This window comes from Ixodes scapularis, unplaced genomic scaffold, assembly GCF_016920785.2.
Source record: "Ixodes scapularis isolate PalLabHiFi unplaced genomic scaffold, ASM1692078v2 PGA_scaffold3__209_contigs__length_174095766, whole genome shotgun sequence".
Classification (NCBI taxonomy): Eukaryota; Metazoa; Arthropoda; class Arachnida; order Ixodida; family Ixodidae; genus Ixodes; species Ixodes scapularis.
In genome coordinates this window covers 43,436,919-43,455,561 of record NW_024609868.1, presented here as the reverse complement: position 1 = coordinate 43,455,561, position 18,643 = coordinate 43,436,919, and the positions used below count along the sequence as shown (strand labels likewise).

The following is an 18,643-nucleotide window of genomic DNA, read 5'->3' as shown; positions in this document are numbered from 1 at the left end:
ATCCCAGGCTTTATGCTGTTCTTTTCTTGTAGATGCACAGTCTTTGTTCCACCATGGCTTACACCTCTTCGGCATGTTTTCAGAAGTCTGCGGAATAGCCTCAAAAGCTGCATTAAGAATATGTTTGGTGACATATAATGTGGCATCCTCTGGAGACAAACTTGCCAGGAGTGAGGCATCCAGCGTTGCCTTTAATTTAAAAAGCCCCCAATCTGCCTTTTCTAACTTCCACCTAGGAACGCGCTTTAAAATGGTGGGAAGTGCGACAATGCTTTTTAAAATGACCGGAAAATGGTCGCTCCCAAAAGGGTTCTTTAAAACGTTCCAAGAAAAACAAGGAAACAATGAGGGTGATGAAATAGACAGGTCGATGGATGTGAAAGAGTTATGAGGTGCACTGTAAAATGTTGGTTCTTTGTTATTTAAAAGACACAAACCTGAAGACAGTAAAAGACGCTCTATGACCTTACCACGAGAATCAAGTCGGTCACTGCCCCACATAGGATTGTGAGCATTAAAATGGCCTAAAATTAGAAAGGGTTGTGGCAGTTGATTAATAAGACCTTCGAGTTCATGAATATGAAGTGGAACATGTGGGGGAAGATATAATGACACAAGGGTAATGAGCCGGTCAACTAAAACACGGGTTGCCACAGCTTCAAGTGGTGTACAAGAGAGACCCCAGCACATGCTACTCCTCTCCGTACAACCACAGCAACACCACCAGACAGTGGCGTAGCCAGGATTTTATTTCGGGAGGGGTTCAACGGCATCTCCTCCCCCCCGGTCAATGACGGAGGGTGAGCTCGCCGACACGGACGCTCAGGCAAAGATTAGGGAGACGCTGTTAAGATAATACGGGTTGCGCTGCATTGTCATTTTTAAAAACGGAGCAGGCTTCATTTACAGGAATACGGGCGGGGTGGCTCACTGTTCTACTGTCGTCGTAATTGCGGCCCACCAACTTTGAACGCTTTCTCACAACACAAAACTCCCTTGGCTTTTCGAAGTAGCACCGCAATACCAACGCGTAAAGGCCAGAGAAAACACAAAAATAGCTATACTTTCACACACATACAAAAAAAAGAAAAAAAATCTCGACACTGAAAAATGGGAGCAACCGACCACGCACAAACACTTTAGTCTTTAGGGGCCCATATTTAGGGCCGAAGGTAATTCTGAACAATCGCAAAACCAAAATCTATTATCTATTAAATGTTTAACGAATTCGTGCTACAGAACCAGATGCCGAAGGAAAGATAGTGTTATCTTTGCTAGGTCGTTTTATCTTGCAGCGTGATCCAAAGGCAGCAGCAGCATATCCTCGGGGTAAGAAGAAGTCATCAGTCCGAACTCGTCGTTCCGTCACTCGGAGAAATGACATGACGCACCACAAAGAAACTACACGCCGAACGTGGAAAGGAACTTGACTAGCCTTGCGCCTGTGCGTAGTGAGAATATGAAGGCTTGTCTCTTCAAGTTTCGGATGTTCCGTGCAGCGGAGAGATTAACCTAATAGTAATAAGGAATTGCATCGCATGCCACCTTGACATACAAAGCAGAAAGCAAGACGGACTTCATCGCATCCGTGAGCGACGACTTTCGCAAAGTGAGGGAAACTTCACCAAAAATAGGGGAAATTTTAGGCGTCCAATGCAAGAGGGAGAAACTTTGAAGCGCCCGTCACATCTGCGGTATACAGGCGGTCGCCCTCTGTCCGGAGGCCCTTTTTCAGAACGTCCATCGTCTCCTCAAGATTCTAGTTGCTTTGCCCTTAACAACGGCAGAAGCTGAGCGCTCGTTCTCTTCACTACGACGGTTGGAAACATAGCTGAGAGCGTCCACTTCGAGTGAGCGACTGCTCGGTCTATGCTTCGTTTCAGCTTCAGTTCAAACGCAGTCGATGCTACAGGCGTGAACATGTGGCCCTGAACAATGCTTGCGCTGCACGAACGCGCGTGCTTGGCAGGGACGCTGAAAGCCCTGAACTCGTGCTTGTGGCATCGGCTGCACCTGGATTTAAGCTGAAACGAAGTATAGCGTTTTTGAATGTTCACCGCGACATTAAAGTTCAAGCTGAGGACGTCCGGGATATTTTTTTTCCGTCAACGCAAGCGACTTCATTTTAATGTGTAGGCGCTTGGCATATCTGAGATGATAAAGAGAACCTGTAAATTGCATTCTAATATCACTAGTCAGAGTTACCTATTTATTCGCGGTAATGTCTAGTCGAAAGCACGTAATTCTGATCACAAAAGGTGTGCGTGAGCGCAGCGCCACCCGTTGCTTACAAAGTGATTGTTTTTTTTTACAATTCATTTATTATTCCTTACATTACTGACTTGTTTTATATTATCACCGTGTGTTCGTTGTATTATGTTCACATTGGTTTGATTGAACTGTGTATTTAAGTGAGGATAGTTTGTCATATTTTGCGTTGAAATTGCCATCCTTCACCCGACAAATATCTTGAAATATCCATTCTCTATATATCTGAGATCAAGTTCTGCATCCCATCGAATTAACATGAATTAAGCAATATTGCATATTTTATTAATCTGAGCATTTTCTACCCCACCAAAAATTTTTCCGGAAGCCTGTAAGTTGGAGATGGTCCGTGCTCCCCCGTTGCTCCGTGCCTCGTGCAAAACCGGCTGCGTGAGCAGGGCAGCGAGCGGGCCCGTTGGGGAGGGAAGGGGGGGGGGGGAGGGTAGCTTTGGTATTTCGGGAGGGGTTTCGACCCCCCAAACCCCCCCCCCCTGCCTACGCCACTGCCACCAGAAGACTGGGCTGACGAACAATCTTTCCTTAAAACACGGTGACGGGGTAAAATATCAGTGTGAGTGTTCTTCAGATGAGTTTCCTGCAAACAGACAGCAATAGGCTGCAGCTCGTCCAGAAAATAATGAATGTCATCTATGTTTTGTAGTAGACCCCGGCAGTTCCATTGCAGGAAGCCAACATGGCCCATTTGTTTGCTTGCTTAAGATGTAGTTAAAATGTGGGGTTCGTAGCTGTGACCAAATGGACAAAGGTTAGCTTGGGTTAGTTGGGGCAGTGACACGTGGAGGTTTTTTCTTCTGATCCCCCTTTTCGGGAGCAGATTTTGTGCCTCCCTTGGCAGGTGGAGGTGGTTCTGTCGGATCGACAGATACCTCCGTGGCCTCCTCCTCTCGCTGGGAAGTGGAAGGAGTGGGCCCCTCACTGCTGTGAGAGGGAGTGGTGTCTAGCACCACTCAAGGCTTCGGGCCAAGACGATGAGGCATCGTCCTGGCACGTGGATGTTTTGGCGGGGCTGCCGGGGTCTGTGAACCCACAGAGGCCTGCTTGGAATTGGGGGGCTGGTGAAGCACTCAAAGTCCTGAGGACTGTACTGAGTGCCCACCGATGCCTTGAGAGGCGGCGCTGCCCCCCTGGCAGCCGCCTCGGCGTAGGTGCCTTCTCGGAGGAAGGAAAATTGTTTCCTTGCCTCAGGGTATGTAAGATTCTCTTTTACCCTTAACGTCAAGATCTTCTTTTCTTCTTGAAATTTCGAGCAGGCTCGAGTAGGTTGGATGGGCACCAAGGCAGTTGACACACTTGAGAAGTGTACCCTCGCATGTGTCAGCTCGATGGTCTGTAGCTCCGCACTTTGCGCACGTCGTTTTCCCGCGACACGTGACCGAGCTGTGACCAAATCTCTGGCACTTGAAGCATTGTCTCGGGTTAGGTATATAAGGGCGCACCTTACAGTAAAGATAGCCTGCTTTGACAGTCTCGGGCAGTACAGTGGAAGAAAAAGTGAGAACTAGATGCTTCGAGGGTCTCTCCTGTCCATCTCTGCGTATAGAGATTCGTCACACGGCGACCAGTCCCTGCCCAGAAAGGCCCTCCAAGATCTCGTCCTCGCTAGATTCTAGCAGGTCATCCTCCGAGATGACTCCCAGACAACTGTTCAAGGTGCGATGTGGAGTGACGGATACTTTGTAGTCAGATATCTTGTTTAGATCCAAAAGAACCACACTCTGTACTCCATTTTCTACTTCAACGAGCAGGTCACCGGATGCTAGTTTTTTTGCTTTAAAGTTTTGACCGATTAGGTGTTCTAAAGTCTTAGAAATAAGGAAGGGTGAGAGCTTAGCAAGTGGTTTTCCATTTTGTTCTGAGTGCATTACCAGAAAGTGGCTGAAGCTATTCTGGGCTGTGGCTGATGTGTCTTTGGTGAATACTTCGGTCCGAACCCTTTTCAGGGTCCGATCAGGGGAGGTTTTTTGTTTGGAACCCATATGAAGGGCAAGAAACTTCGGCGTCCGTAGCGCACCACCCACCGCGGAGTCCAACAAGGGGATAGGTAACATCTCATAACAGGTCTGGCTTGTCTGAGTATGCTACTCTATCAGTGCTACCCGGATGCTATAACCAAGTGTGGGTCAAGAAAGAGTTCTGTCGCCACCCAAAGTTAGCCCTTGCCGCCAAAGAAGGTGAAAGCGAAGAATAGGAGAAAGGAGGAAAGAGAAAGAAAAGAGGGGATAGTAGAAGAAATGGCGACTGACTGAACTATCCTGGTCGGGCCAAGCCAGGACACCCGTCTACGGGAAGCGGGGGCCGAAGTGGTGTATTGCCTCACCCGGGGGGCCCCGAAGGGTCCAAACCTACCCCGGGCTCGGCTCAACCACCAGGATGCCCTTTTCCCCGGACACGGGAGAGCCACGCACAGCCAGACGTGGGCGGGCGAACCCGCATGGCTCGGGGTCCGTGGAGACGCCACTCTCCAAACACCTGCTTTCACAGGTGCCCCCTGCGGGGTCAACAGGAGGCATGAACACAAGCATGTGGTTTTATCATACAAGCGTTCACGAAAGCGTAGCACCTTGCGGAGCTACATTCTTGGCTTTCATATAGGAAGGTACCTGGAGACAAGTTCCTACGGTAATCGGGATGCGAAATAGGTGTGCGCGTTGCCTTTGTCGGCGGCTAAGCTGCACAAGCACTGGCAGTTTTGACTCCCAGTGCCTCAAAAAGTTGTCCCAGAGTCGTGTAGTACCTTACTCAAATGCTGTGGGATGGAGTGCAGGTACTGAACGATGATCGTCTTTTCCGGTGAACTGAACCTTACCTTTAGAATTGTTGACGGTATGGCAATGTTGATAAAGTCAAGTCTATGGAAATACCCATCGTTTTCGGGAGTACCCAGGGATCAGTATTCAGTCCTTCATTTTTGTTGGTATTTATTATTCAAGTATGAATAGTGGATTTTGAATTTGAAGTGAAATCTAAGTGAACAGTGCTTTTGGCCAAACATTTTTTAATCAAATATTGAATTATGAAAACCCAGCTAAACTCGTGCAGGTTGTTCCCGAGCATCAACTTGTCCATTTATGTGCTAATTTTAATCTATCCATATTTATGGACGGTAACCTCAGAAAGTCTGATGGCTTAGGATATGCAAGTAAATGACGGATTTGACAGAACATTAATCCCATAGAGATGCCCAACTATACCCAATTTAGTGAATTTACAAAACCTGCTACAAGCAAATATCATTTCTTCAATCTCGAATTAAAAGAAAAAGAATCGAGCATGGTGGACACAGGTTGTCGGGACATATCTGTCTAACCTCTAGTCTTGCAGAACAGTCAGAGTTTAGTTTTGAAATTTTACTGCAATGTAGATAAAGTTTTCGTTTCTCATCAAATACACAAGGCGCGCACGTGCAGCACCCCCCTTGAAAGTGTGCTTTTCTTCCAAGCATGCAACAGCGATATTAATACCTTTTCAAGCGTTAATCGCAGCGGGTTACTTCGTCGAATGCACTTCATACCAAGCACCGGTGCACTGCAGAGAAGCAATACCTGCAAAGCTCGCTTCCACGGGTGTTGCTTCTCCGCAGTGCACCGGTGCATGGTAAGAAGTGCAATCAACACTTGAAAAAATATGAATAGCAGTTATTTTCGAAGCAAATATTGCATAGTGTATTATTTGAAACTACTATTTGAAATTTCGAACATTCACACAGCACTATGCTTCGTTTCAGCTTACACTCCAGGCGTAACTGACGCTACAAGATGATGGTACCAATCAAGCAGCATCAAAAGTGCAGTCACTGGGTTTTTTCTGTTTATGATTGGTTCAGTGACGATAGAACACAAATAAAAACATGACAAACACCATGATGGTGTGCTTTTGACGCCTTCCGATTGGTCGTGCCAGCTCGTAGCGTCGGCTGCATCTGGATTTAAGGTGAAACGAAGTACAGCATGTGTCAGTGACCAGCAGTTAGGTAGGCCCTTGATAGTGTTTTCTTTGTTCCAAAAAACAAACAACCCTATTCGAAGGTCTTACTCTCAAAGAGACAAGAATATGAAAAGACGTCCACATACACACAGCAGGCAAGAAACCTTCCTGATGGGTGGAATGCAACTCTGGACACCCTGTGAGGGCACATCCCTTTCAGGGAGCTGATGGGTTCCTCGCTGAAAGAGACACAAACAGACGACGTCACACTGTTGCAGGGCCTTTACCATTTCGCACAATTCTTAGGCAACTCGCTGCACTCGGTGCCGAGTTCGAGAGACGGAACAATAGGAGTGGCCACACGCGCTTTCAAAGAATATAACTTTATTCTTGCAATCTCTGGCCATTTGTTTTGTTAGCATTAGAGCCTACATGACAGGAAAAAGCAGACGCCGTCCGCCTGCGGACAAAACCGTGCAAAGGGAAGTGCACTGCATATAAAGGAGGAGGGTAGTGAAGGACAAAGGCGAGAGGGAGGCGATGTCAGATGGCGGAAGTCAATCCGTGCGAAAGAAAACAGCGTCAGGCAGCGGACGCCGCTGCTAAGCGTGCAAGGTGGGCGAACGAGACAAAGGAGCGGAAGCAGCGTCTAGGGCAGTTGGCTGAAATGTGGTGCAAGAAGCAGCAAGCCGATGCGGGTCTGCATGCAACAAAGGCTGGGGCAAAGCAAGGTCAGCGAGTCCCCTTCGCTGGAAAAGTTTTTAAAAAAGATCCATTGGGGAATTTTTGGAGGGTATGTTAGCATGACCCTTAAGAAACACCACACACATCCCCCTTTAAGAAACGGTAACACTGACTCCGTAACAAAGCCAAAAAGAGGCAGCAAAAAATACAGGAAGTAAAAGAGAAAGCCAAAACAAAAAAATGAGGGGTCAGCGTTAGGGTTTCCCAAAGGGGGACATGTGTGGCACCTCCCAATAGTCATGCTAACGCATTCCCTAAAAATCAATTAATGATTCTTTCTTTAATTTTTTTTTGGAAAGGATATGTCTAAAAGACAACTACAGTGCAGTTCACTTATAACGATACCACTTATAACGATATATCGGTTATAACGATCGATTTTATAGAAGCATCAATTTTTGCATTGGTTCTATATAAGAATAAACCATATATAGCGATGCATTTTTCCCGGCATATCGGATATAACGATCAATAAATGATCGCGTAGAATGTGTTTACTACGAAAATCCAACAGAAAATGAGATAAAAATTGTAAAATTCCGCGAAGAAACGACCGAGATCGGCGGACGCGATCATCACCGATGGGCCCCGACCGAATACTTCGTGAGTAGGCGCTGCGCGTGGCCTTAAAACCTCGGCACTATCATCGTCATCATACCCGTAACCTCGTAACCCCTCCCCGCCCTCCTCTTCCCCGCGTCGCTGGCGTGAAAGATAGCTCCGACGAAGCGAAAAGCTATCTCCTTTGAGGAGAAAAAGCCAATCTTACGTGATTGGCGGCAAGGATTCAAGGTCAGAAGTCTCGTGCGGAAGTGCGAGCACTCTCAGTCGACGATATTGACCATCCTGAAATCCGGGGACATCATAATGAAGAAGGCTGGAACAAGCGGCTTTGACGACCAGCGGAAAAGGCTTAGGGAAGCCTTGTACGAGCTGTATGCACACTGCGATAGTCAAGCTGCAGCTGCCGCACAAGCAAGCGGAGATCTTGGATTTTTTTTAGCGTGTTTAACACCATTTCATTGCATGCTTGCTGATGACCCTACAATAAAACTTTGTTATTTTGCAGCGCTTCTTCTATGGTGTGATTCAGTGAACACTGATGAGTAACCTTCTGCTTGGGGGAACTATTTTGGGCAGTTTTCAGGGTCAGTTCGGATACAACGATAATCGGTTATAACGATCGGATTTTCCGCATTTAATAGTATCGTTATAAGTGGACTGCACTTTATTGAGTTGAAATTTCCACTAAGAAATACCTTTTCAAGCAAAAAGTAGTAATCAAATCATGCCACTAAATTACAAACAGTTGACTTCGACCAAATGCTGCGCACGTTTTATACGGTTACCATAAATTTAGCGCGAAATATTCTGTTTGAGATTGCTCGGGTGAAATTACAATTCTTTTTCAGAGTACTCGTTTAGAATACTTTAAGCAATAAATAATGACATTTGCCTTTTTATCGCAGCATTGATTGTCGCACTTGATGTATGTGCAATTTCTTCTCTCTCTTTTCTTGCCCGTTTCGTTTGGACCAACTGTAGCGTGTATCAAAAACAAAAGCACATTCCACCTTATTTTTAAAATCTCAATATGTGCATGTTTTGTTGAGAAAAGAGGGGAATGAATACCAGTCGGCATTCAAGTGTGTCGGTGTTAAAAAAACTCGAGCTAGGTGGCACAAGCGACCGCCCGATTAATAGGGTTCAACCGTATGCATTCATCCATCTAAAGACCAAAGCCGCACAAATGCAAGCAGTCACCTTTTCAGGTTCCACAGGTTGACAAGTCCGTCAGTGGAGCAGGAAGCCAGGTTCAGCGAGTTCTCGGACTGGATGAAGGTAGAGCGTGGATGGAATGTGATGGCTCCCACGTTGCAGTTGTGGCCTTTGGAAAGAGGGCACCCTCTGCTAGAGACCACCGTGGCCCCTAACAAGCTCCCAAACATTTTGATCTAGACGTCCCCCACTCCTGACGTCCATGCGATAAGCTGGGTTACAAGTTTTAAAACTGCGTTAGAGGAACACTGGAGTTTGATTCTAAATGTTTCATTTTAAAACCTTACACAAATATGCGATCAACTTGTATGGCCTTTGTTGTTTTCTGTGTATGAAGCTGTATCGTATTTACATGAATGTAGGTCGACCCATCTTTAATTATTTTTAAATGTAAAGTGGGGGGGGGGGGTCGATTTATAATCGAACCAAAGCATTCCACTGCTGTCAAAAACAAAACAATTGTGATATCAAGAATTCCTCGACTTGTTACGAGTTCAGCCGGCTGTTTTGTAGCATTGCCCCATTCTGTGCGCTCGTTTGACAAGATCTTTCTTTTTTTATTTGCATGAACAAGTATTATTTATAGCGATTCGCAAATTAGCCCGAATGTATGGTGGTGACTGGCGCATAGGCCACCCGACTCCCGGGGGTGACGGCACTTGATGTAAGGGTCACTCCAGAATGGCTGCTGGAACAGCCGTGCTCCCTGCTGCTTTTGTTCACACATTTTTGCATGATTCATGGTCGCACGTCGTTTGTTTGAGTGTCAAGATTATGCTGAAGTGCCAACCAGGCACATAGCCAGGATTCTGATTTGGGGGGGGGGGGGGGCTCGCCCATGACAAAAGGCTGCATGAGGGGGAGGGGAAGCCCCAGCAAATTAGAAGATTTGGGGGGGGGGGGGCCCAATGGGCCCCCTCCCCCCCTGGCTAAGTGCCCGGTGCCAACTATGTTTCTCTGTATTGACGCGCGTGATCCAGACAGACTAGGTTTTCAGCGTTCATTTATGGCCATTCTTTATCCAGAAGCAACCAATAACTGTGCTGCTGGATGCAAGTTTGACCCGTCGGAGCGGGCGGTGCTCCACTGGCGTCCGCAATGGCACATAATCTTAACTGTGACGGCAAACGAAGAGGCTTCCGCGGGACAAAGTTTGGATAGGTTCGGATACCTTTCGGAGTTAGAGGGCAGGCTGCAACGGTACGCCACAAAAGCATGCAATCGGTTCCTAACCATGACGTGCGATGCAATCACCAAGCAAGCGCAGAAGATGCAGTTGATGCTGTCATTTGCAAAGTGCGAGATTTTGTTGGATGCCGCCGCCGATGTGCTTTGAGAACGTAGCAGTGATGATGACGGGAAGGACAGCACCAGTGTGGACAAAGCATACTATCTAGCTGCAGACAGAGTGAGAACGACAGGGAGCAGCTTCAGTTGTCCAGCGCGAGCTTCCTAGTTTCGATAAAGCTTGGGCATCTCGTACGCCTTGTGCGTGCATGCCAGGAGGCATTGTGCGCGTGCTGGAGGCTAGGCTTTTGAAAGAGACTCCCTGCCGCTCTCACATGTTTGCCGTAAAATGCATGCCTAAAAATTTTTAAATTTTTTTTATGATGTGTTTGGTTGACTTAAAATCAAGTCGTGTAAATACGGTATTCACACATTGTGTGCGAGTGCAGCTTTATACACATGTAAAGACCTGCTACAGTAACACTGCCTTAGCGAAGGTGTGCAATAAGAATGTCTCAACACACGTCTTACAATCGTGCGGCTGCACTTCATTGATTTTGTGCAGTGGAGCCATGGCCATACAAAATGGATGCCACCATGCACCAATTTTATTGTGGTAAAATAGTAGATGTTGCCCAGTCACACCAAATCTTGTAAAAAAAAAAAAAGAAATGCCAAAAAAATCGAAGACCCTCGATACGCGGTACTCGGCTGGAGTGATGAAGCTCTGAGAAAAAAGAGTGAAGCATCGAAGCCTACCTCTCAATGTCCTGATAGGCTGGCAGTCAGGAACAGACCACAGCTTGCACAGCCCGCTCCTGAAAGGAACATCCGACAAAAATAAGGTAAAGATTAAATGGCTGCATGTTTGGTCATTCTGCCAGACGCGTTTAAATGCATTAGCTTTATGAGGTGGGTGGCACTTTTAGTTGTGGTGCATAGGGCAGCATAACCCTTAATCTTTCAGAGCCTGGGGTGGGTGGTGCTCTTAGTTCAGGTGGTGCCTAGGGCAGGGTTCTGCATGGAAACACATTACAACATACCATTGTCTTTTCATGATGCTGCGCGCACTTCCCTCAGCATCACCAAGAGAGGGGAATCACACTTTCCTGTCCCTTCCACTCCTGCTTATTCCATGCGCTCTTTCTACACCACCTGTTTCTGCTATATTCTTTCGTGCCCTTTCCATTCCTCTCCGCTCTGCACACTTTCTCACACCACCTGTTTGTGTTTCTCCTCTTTCTGCGTTCTGGGTCTGTAGCTCAGTCAGCACCACACTCGGCTTTTACGCCGGTGACCGGGGTTCGATCCCTAGAACCAGTTGGTATTTAATGCAAAAGCATTAACTGTCTTATTGAACAACACTGGTGAAGCCAGTGAAAACGGCACCTTAATTCCCATTGGCTGCAAAAAGGTTTTCAGGGACGCTCGTGTAAACAAAGTAAAGTAATGGCTTTGAAAAAAAAATGGGTGGGAATCGAACCCGGGCCTCCAGGGTGCGAGACGAGCACGCTTCACTGACGCCACGGCTGCTCCATGGTTCTGGCTGACTAAAGCCGTGCCTATACTCCGTGTCACTAGTTGCGTGCAATACAGGCAAAGGCAACGCCAGGCAAGGGTAGAAAGGAAAAGCACTAGGAGGGCTGGGGAGGCAGAGAAATCTGCTTTCCTCTTAACGTTTCTAGTGCTCTTCTTTTTTTTTTTTCCTCGCCCTCCATTCCCATCCCGTGTACCTAGTACTCGCCCTTTCTCTCTTCGCCTAGCATTGCCTTTGCCTGCACTGCACAAAACTAGTGACATGGAGTATAGTTTCGTGTGTCATACTTCCGCATTCTCACATGTAAGCCTTAAGTGTCTCTGCCAAACTTTTTCGAGATCGTTTAGTAGCGGTTACAAACTGACCGACCTACAAATTTCGTGCTTTCGCGGCTCCTGAGCATAGTTGGCACTATAAGGCTATTGCTTTAATATGAATACCTAAATAGGATATATAAAGACTGCTTTTCCTTCGGTCAACACCTACATAAAGCAGTGGCCACTAAAATATTGCAGGATCTTTTAACGTGAAACATTCTTTGGCTAGGTATTCGGCATTTCGTGAAGTCCAAAAGTGAAGCCTGGATAAAAGCGTGGCCACAAGGCTCCACACTGGTTGGTTGACGGGTGGGAAAGGAGGCATGAGGTGCTTGATGCTGACTGGTTAACGGGGATGTCATGTGACTAGGGGTGAAGTGAGGAGGAGAAATAGGCAAGAAGGTGAGGTGCAAAAGGAGTGCGTCAGAAGGTTCTGGAAGATCACCAGGCTTATAATTTCAAGTGTTCACATGCCATGTATTATCTGATGAAGAGCGCCGTGAACGTAGGCACCTGGCTGAACAGGCTAGACATGCTGCTAAATGATGATATAAACATTTGCAATGCTAGAACGTTTTACGTATACAACACAATTGCCTTGCAATTTGCCATACATTTTCAAATGCTGGTTTTCATTAACAACCTTTCAAATGAAGGAGTCATCCAAGTACACACAACAGATTGACTCAGACATGTCTGTTCCATGTGCCTTCAATCGTGCAGTAAATTCCATCCTTCCATCCAGTGTTCAGCACAGTTAAAATGCTGAAGGAATTAGAAGCCATGTTCACTTTTCCTCCGATAGAAGGTTTTGTATTATTAACAAAAAAAGCTGTATTGAAACGAAGAGGGGAAATGAATCTCCCACCCGCTCACCAGGAGGCAGTGGCCAACATCTGGGAGTTTGGGCTGAACTCGCAGAAGGAGATCGGCCGTGTGTCCCCGATCTGGCTGCAGTTGATGTTCAGGGACTGCAAGCCAAGAAAATTTGAGTTTCAGGTTTCACAAATCTTTGAGTGAATGACGTCACATCCGGAAATAAAAGGAAAGGAGCAAAGGAAGTAGAAGCTGACCTTTTATGCTACCAAGAAACTATGGTCGATGAAATACTCTATGGGAAAGGAAGGGCCTTTCAAGAACAGTCATTGGAAAGCTTTGAAAAAGTAGTAATATACCATTTAAGGCAATTTAAAATCTGTCATAAATACAGGAAATCTCTTCATCAATCGTCAGAAAGTCTATCAGGAGATAGCGCCACAAGCACCACTCCCATGCGACTTGGTTGTTCGCGTTGGTGCCTGTCCTCGAAAATATCAAGGATGTTGTACAAATCTTTTACAGGAACAGAGCTAGGTTTTTCAATTTCACAAAGTATTAAAATCCACCGCTGAAATTTATACCTTTGATGAGACCTCGAACTTGTTATGTGCAGGCACCAATCTTTCCAGTTCACTTTGAAGCGAGCCCCTCTATTCGTAAGACCCTACATTTCCGGCAAACTATTATAACGTCAGAAAAAGAAGAAAAACTATGGACCTATTACTGATCACACTTTCAATTTTCCTTCCCTAAAGAAAATTCTGGCACTGACCCATGTACACCGCATGGCACCATTAGCACAAACAAAACACTTGCATTTTTGTGTGGGGGTACCAAATACTTTTTTGCCTTTCACCTCTAAAGGTGGGTAACAAATCCTAATGCCAAGCTTGGCGCCCCAAACAAGCCCTTTCCACCAAACTAGCAGTTTCAACATCACCCTTCCGATTTCAAGAGCGAAACAGAAATCACTGGCAACTGCTTGTCTCTGCCAAAGGCATGCACATCGTAGCGCTAAATAAGCGCTAGGAACGATGAAGACGTGGGGCCGACTTGAACCTAACGTAGCACTGATGCAGGGCAGTATCAGCGCTGCATCACAACGGTCATCGACAAGATGAGAATTGGTGGGCGTCTCTTTCAAGCTGCCGGTCTCCAGCGCGTGCTCGTCGCCTTTTCCTGTGGTGCAGCTGCTCCCGCACTGTCGAGGCTCACAAAATACCGAGGCCTTGTCGAAGGCAGTAAGCTCGCGCGGCAGTGGGACAACCGAAACTCCTTGCTGCCCTTCTCGTTCTGTCAGTGACCACAATATTTAAGTGTAGGCAGCACTGCACCAACGAGGTCAGTATCATTTTCAGCGCCGACTAATAGCGCTGCGGCGTACGTCCGGGGGGGGGGGGGGGGGCCTTAACGGTGCCATTTGGAGCACATGGTGTCTGAGTCGGAGTGGACAAGGAGGTGGCTCACCCTGAGCGTCTTGTAAAGCTCCTGGCGTTTGGCGTGCACCTGGGAGTCGGTGTTGGCGGGCCCCAGGGCCTTGAGTTTCTCCTTGGCCGTAGCGATGCGGTGCCGCGCGCGGGGCAGGGAGAAGCGCGCGATCCAGAGGCGGCAGCTCTTCAGGGCCTCGCTGCTCTCGTGATACCAGGTGGTCTCCGAGGTGTCCCTACGCAGCTCCCGCTCCTTCTGCTGCTCCTCCTCCTGGCGCCGCCGCAGGGCGTCCTGCCCGACCTGCGCCAGCAGCTGCCGCAGGCGCTCCCGCCGGTCCGCAGGGCCCTCCCCAAACAGGCCTGCAAATGTGGATGTCGGGTGCTTACCGGGCATGGAAAGGCCCTATGGTCTGTTTACTGCCACGGAAGCATGAAACTCCACTGCTTACCGCTTCTCTTCTTGCGCTTTCTCACAATATTAATGTATGAGGTGCGATCCAAAAACTCGGGGACTAGTTTTGTGGCATAAGAAGAAAAGGCAGCACAGAGATAAGCGCGCCCTCCTGCCTTCCCTTTTTAAGGTAGAAATCTAGTCTCGGAATCCGCTAGATGACAAAGAGAGCTAGGGGAGCATGTGACGTTCTGCCATTCTTGAAGTGCAAGTGCCACTAGAAACAGCTCGCAAGCCTCGCTGCTTTTTTGCCGTCAGCCTGCCGAATCATTTAGAAGGTTTTTGTTTCAAATTTGGCAAGTTTGATGCAAAAGAGATGTTCGCTCTTGCTCCGGTTTGCAGTCGACGCTCAAATCACCAGTGTTTTTGCTCATGTGGTCAGAAAAACTCATATAGCAAAGCTCCAAATGTTTGCAGAAGGACGCCCTTCGGCATAACGAGACACAAAGGTTTTTGACTTAGATGGCTGCTTGCGCATCACCCTGCTGTCCTCTCTTTTAACATTACAGAGCTAGTCCCAGAATTTTCAGTTAGCACCTCGCATCTCTGTGACACTGAGGTGCACAGAACGCATCTCTGACGAGTGTGTCTGGCATCCCATACCACCTATGCATTGGAGCTTCCTCAAAATGATGACAAAATATGCCATGAGAGTCACTTAAGGGAATGCTGTGTTTTCAAGATCATGGTACTTGCTTGTAGAAGCAACGGCAAAAAAGGCGAGTGGGAGTAAGTGCCATTGTCACTGCGGCGCCATAACCAATAACTGTTGGATTTCTTTCGACTGGTCAGCCGCAGAACGACCTAGCTACAACACAACAGACCTCTCCGGTATTCATTTTTGCTGCAGTGCTGCTGCAAGGAATGCAGCAATCCGTAGTGGCCCCCGATTATAACATTACCAGGCAGAAATCAAGGAGGAAAAATTAGGATACAGTAAACACGTAAGTTGGAGACTTATTCCCGGTACTGCTGTGAGACTGGCAGATCTAATGTAATTTTCACACTAAGTGTACAGTTACAGAGAAGAGTAAAGACAAGTGAGAGACGTCCACTGCAGTGCCCTTTTTCAGTGTCAGAGTACTAACACTGTTCGAAGAAAAATGGTGTGGACCTGCTTCTTCAAAGTGTTAGGAACATCTGCCATAAACATGGTGCAGAACAGCTCACATGGAGTATCCAGTTCTAGGAGCCCTCGAGTATACACATAGTGTATGCTCAAGATAAGAAAGGGCTCACTGACTGGCTAAATGTGGTCACATTGGTGCTGACGAGGCCAGCCGAAGAACAGAACCATACCATCCTTTCCTCTAAAAGTGACGCATGTTCGGTCACATTTTGCACTACCTCGGTTAAATCCTTAAAGTGTTGCAAACAACTTGCTTTTCATGCCAGCTCGCTCACTTGACCGGTGAGTAACGCAGAGGGTGAAAAGCTGGAAACATACAAATAAATGGGCAAAGCTCACATTCTTGAACCATCGCATTCTAACTGCTCGGCTGGTGCCGCTAATGGCAAGGGGAATCAACGTCAGCAGACACTTTGAAATGCAGTAGGGTGGAAGCACTAGAAGAATGGTGTTATCACTCACAGATGGGCTCTCCCATCTCTCTCAGGGTGGACCGGACCTCAGTATCATCGGTGGAGACATTGATCTGTCGAGCCTGCAAGGAAATGCCATTTTTGAAACAGCGGCACAGAGAAAGCAATAACAAGAACAAGAAAAAAGCAAAACAGCAGCCTCTCATCATACCTTCTTTCGTCTTTCGAATTCTTCAAGAAGCTGCTGCCTGTCTCTCCCTCCTTCATCTTCGATTTCCATGTACTCTGGAGAAGAAAATCATGTTTTCACAAAATGCATTCTCAAGAATTCAGCGATACAAGAAATCTCGGAAACGGGTTTAGCGGGTGTAGGAAACGACATGCATCTTGCTAAAGGCTGAAAATTTGTAAAGGGGCGATGCAAAGCCGGAATCGCTAAAAGTTTAATCCCAGCCTCCCGCACAAAATCCTGCCCCTCTTCTCAGCCTCCAGCCTAGATGGCCAGCTCAGCCGCCTCAAAAGAGCAGGTTATCCAAGCGACCTTCTGGTAGCTACACTAAAAAAAACTAATTTCTGAGGAACCCCACAAGAAGCCAGCCCAATCAAAATTTGTACCGATCCCCTACATCCACAGAACTGCGCACTGCCTAAGGCGGCCGCCCGCCGCTTCAAAACGGATGTCGCATTCACCTGTGCCGCATGGTCAATGGCCTCCCATTCGTGAAAAGCAATTGCTCCAAAAAGCACGCGAACCCCTTTCTCCCCTGTGCCGCCAAGCGGGTGTACTCTGTCCGCTTCGCGTGTGGTGCCAAGTATATCGGTCAGACGGGGTACTCCGTCAATGACCGTTTGCGCGAGCACAAGCGGGAGGTCACCAAGGCCAAGGCGGACTCACAGCACCCAATGGTGGTCCATTTCAAGGCATGGCCGCCTTGTGCCCCCGCCCTCCCCTCCACACGGAATCTTGGGGCTATAGTCGGTTACAAGTCAAGAAGGTAGGAGAAGCTCCACCCACAAGCGTGATGCGCCCGTTTCGAATCTCTCCGCAGTCGAAAGAAGAGTTCACTGGAAACACTCCTTGTTCCGCTTCAATGGATTCCAACTTGCCTCCGATCCCACTTTTTAAGAAAGCGACCTTTGTATTTATCAGAGAGGGAAACCGAGCCCCTGAAAGCAGCCTTTGTATCCATCAGGGGGGAAGCTAATCCCCGAAAGTCGTATTTGTTTCCGTCGGTGGGGGAGAACTCTAATCTCCCTCTCGTGCCTTCCACAATGCTAAGTAAAAGTCGAAATATAAAGCAAATATGTACATAAAGACAAGCCCTTCCTTGCGCGTTGGCTGCGACGTCACGGAAACGGTGGGACGCTATTGGATGCGGAGGTGGCGGAGGGATATCTGATTCCCTTTGAGGGGCATTTGCCACTACCTTCTTAACCTGTAACTGACTATAGCAAGAACCGTTACGCAGGCAAAGTTTTGGAGGCGCTCGCCGTGAGGGGCGCACAGAGAAACATCTTGTCGCCGTCTCTGGTATTAACAAAAAGAGAGGTTGCTTTCCTGGAACCGGAGCTGCCAGCGGCGCGGACGGTGACATGTTTGCGCTGAGGACAAGCGGGAAGCGGTCCTAATTTTCCACTCCTCCTCCTCCCCCAGCTGGCACGTGCTCTTCTTTCGCCCCCCCCTCCCTTTTCCGCTAGGTCCACTCCTCTTTGTCTCCTTCTCCACAGGACTCGACCCCCTTTACACCCCCCCCTCCTTTCCCGGCTCCCCCCCCTCTTTTCCTTCACCCCTGAAGATTTCAGGACTCTGTGCCTGTTGGCATTAAAACCCTGTTCGTTGCAAGTTGAAAGATGTGTTGTTTTGTCCATTCTTTATGTTTTATTCTTTCTAGTATTTAACTTTATCACCAACACACTCAACAAAAGTAGGTTTTTTGTACTTTCAGTAAATACCACTTTCAATTAATGCTTGACATTCATAGCCTATAAAACACATGTTAGTTACTTTCCTCCCCACAAGAGCAGTCTGCAAAAAAAAAAGTATAGAACAACGAGAGGCATTTACCCCCTGCACTCGCAGTCAGAACAAATGGCCACGTGATCTAGAGCCGCTTACATGCTGCCAATGTTTTCACAGACATGTGCTGAGGTTGGCAAAGCACAGGGCACACACTGAGTTCCGCATATTGTTAAGGTTTGGCTATTCCCATCATCGCCGCGATGAGCCATTACTTGAATGAATGTCAAGCCATTGATTGTCACAAGCCCCAATCGAATGCTCGTGCAGTATTTGCGTCCACTGTATGAGCTGCATTTAAATAATGTCACCGCAGGGATCTCATTGTTGACAATGCCAATAATGCTATCCCTACAACTTTGTCGTCAAGTGTTGCAAAAGAGAAACTGAAATACAACTTCCACTTTTATCCTTGAAATTACACGACGGCAAAGAAGCTTCTTGGTTAGTGGTATAGTGTTAGAGTATACTTGTCTTACTAGTGCCAGTAAGCTTGCGTAAAGTGAGAAACATCCCAGCCTAGCGTTGTTGCATGGCCCCCTTAAGGGAAGAGCTTAACAGCTTGACTCG

General features: G+C 47.4%; 1 protein-coding gene across 2 annotated transcripts in view; it reads right to left on the bottom strand.

The window, feature by feature from the left end:
- LOC8042303 (U4/U6 small nuclear ribonucleoprotein Prp4) overlaps positions 1-18,643 on the bottom strand; it is a 29,734-nt gene that overhangs the window by 9,436 nt on the left and 1,655 nt on the right. For both annotated transcript variants that reach the window (XM_029993180.4, XM_029993181.3), the window contains exons 3-9: positions 16,268-16,341; positions 16,106-16,178; positions 14,104-14,423; positions 12,694-12,788; positions 10,723-10,781; positions 8,722-8,845; positions 6,360-6,452 (exon numbers count right to left, since the gene is read on the bottom strand). In XM_029993180.4, the coding sequence (XP_029849040.1) occupies positions 6,360-6,452; positions 8,722-8,845; positions 10,723-10,781; positions 12,694-12,788; positions 14,104-14,423; positions 16,106-16,178; positions 16,268-16,341 (838 nt within the window). The remainder of the gene's footprint in view (positions 1-6,359; positions 6,453-8,721; positions 8,846-10,722; positions 10,782-12,693; positions 12,789-14,103; positions 14,424-16,105; positions 16,179-16,267; positions 16,342-18,643) is intronic.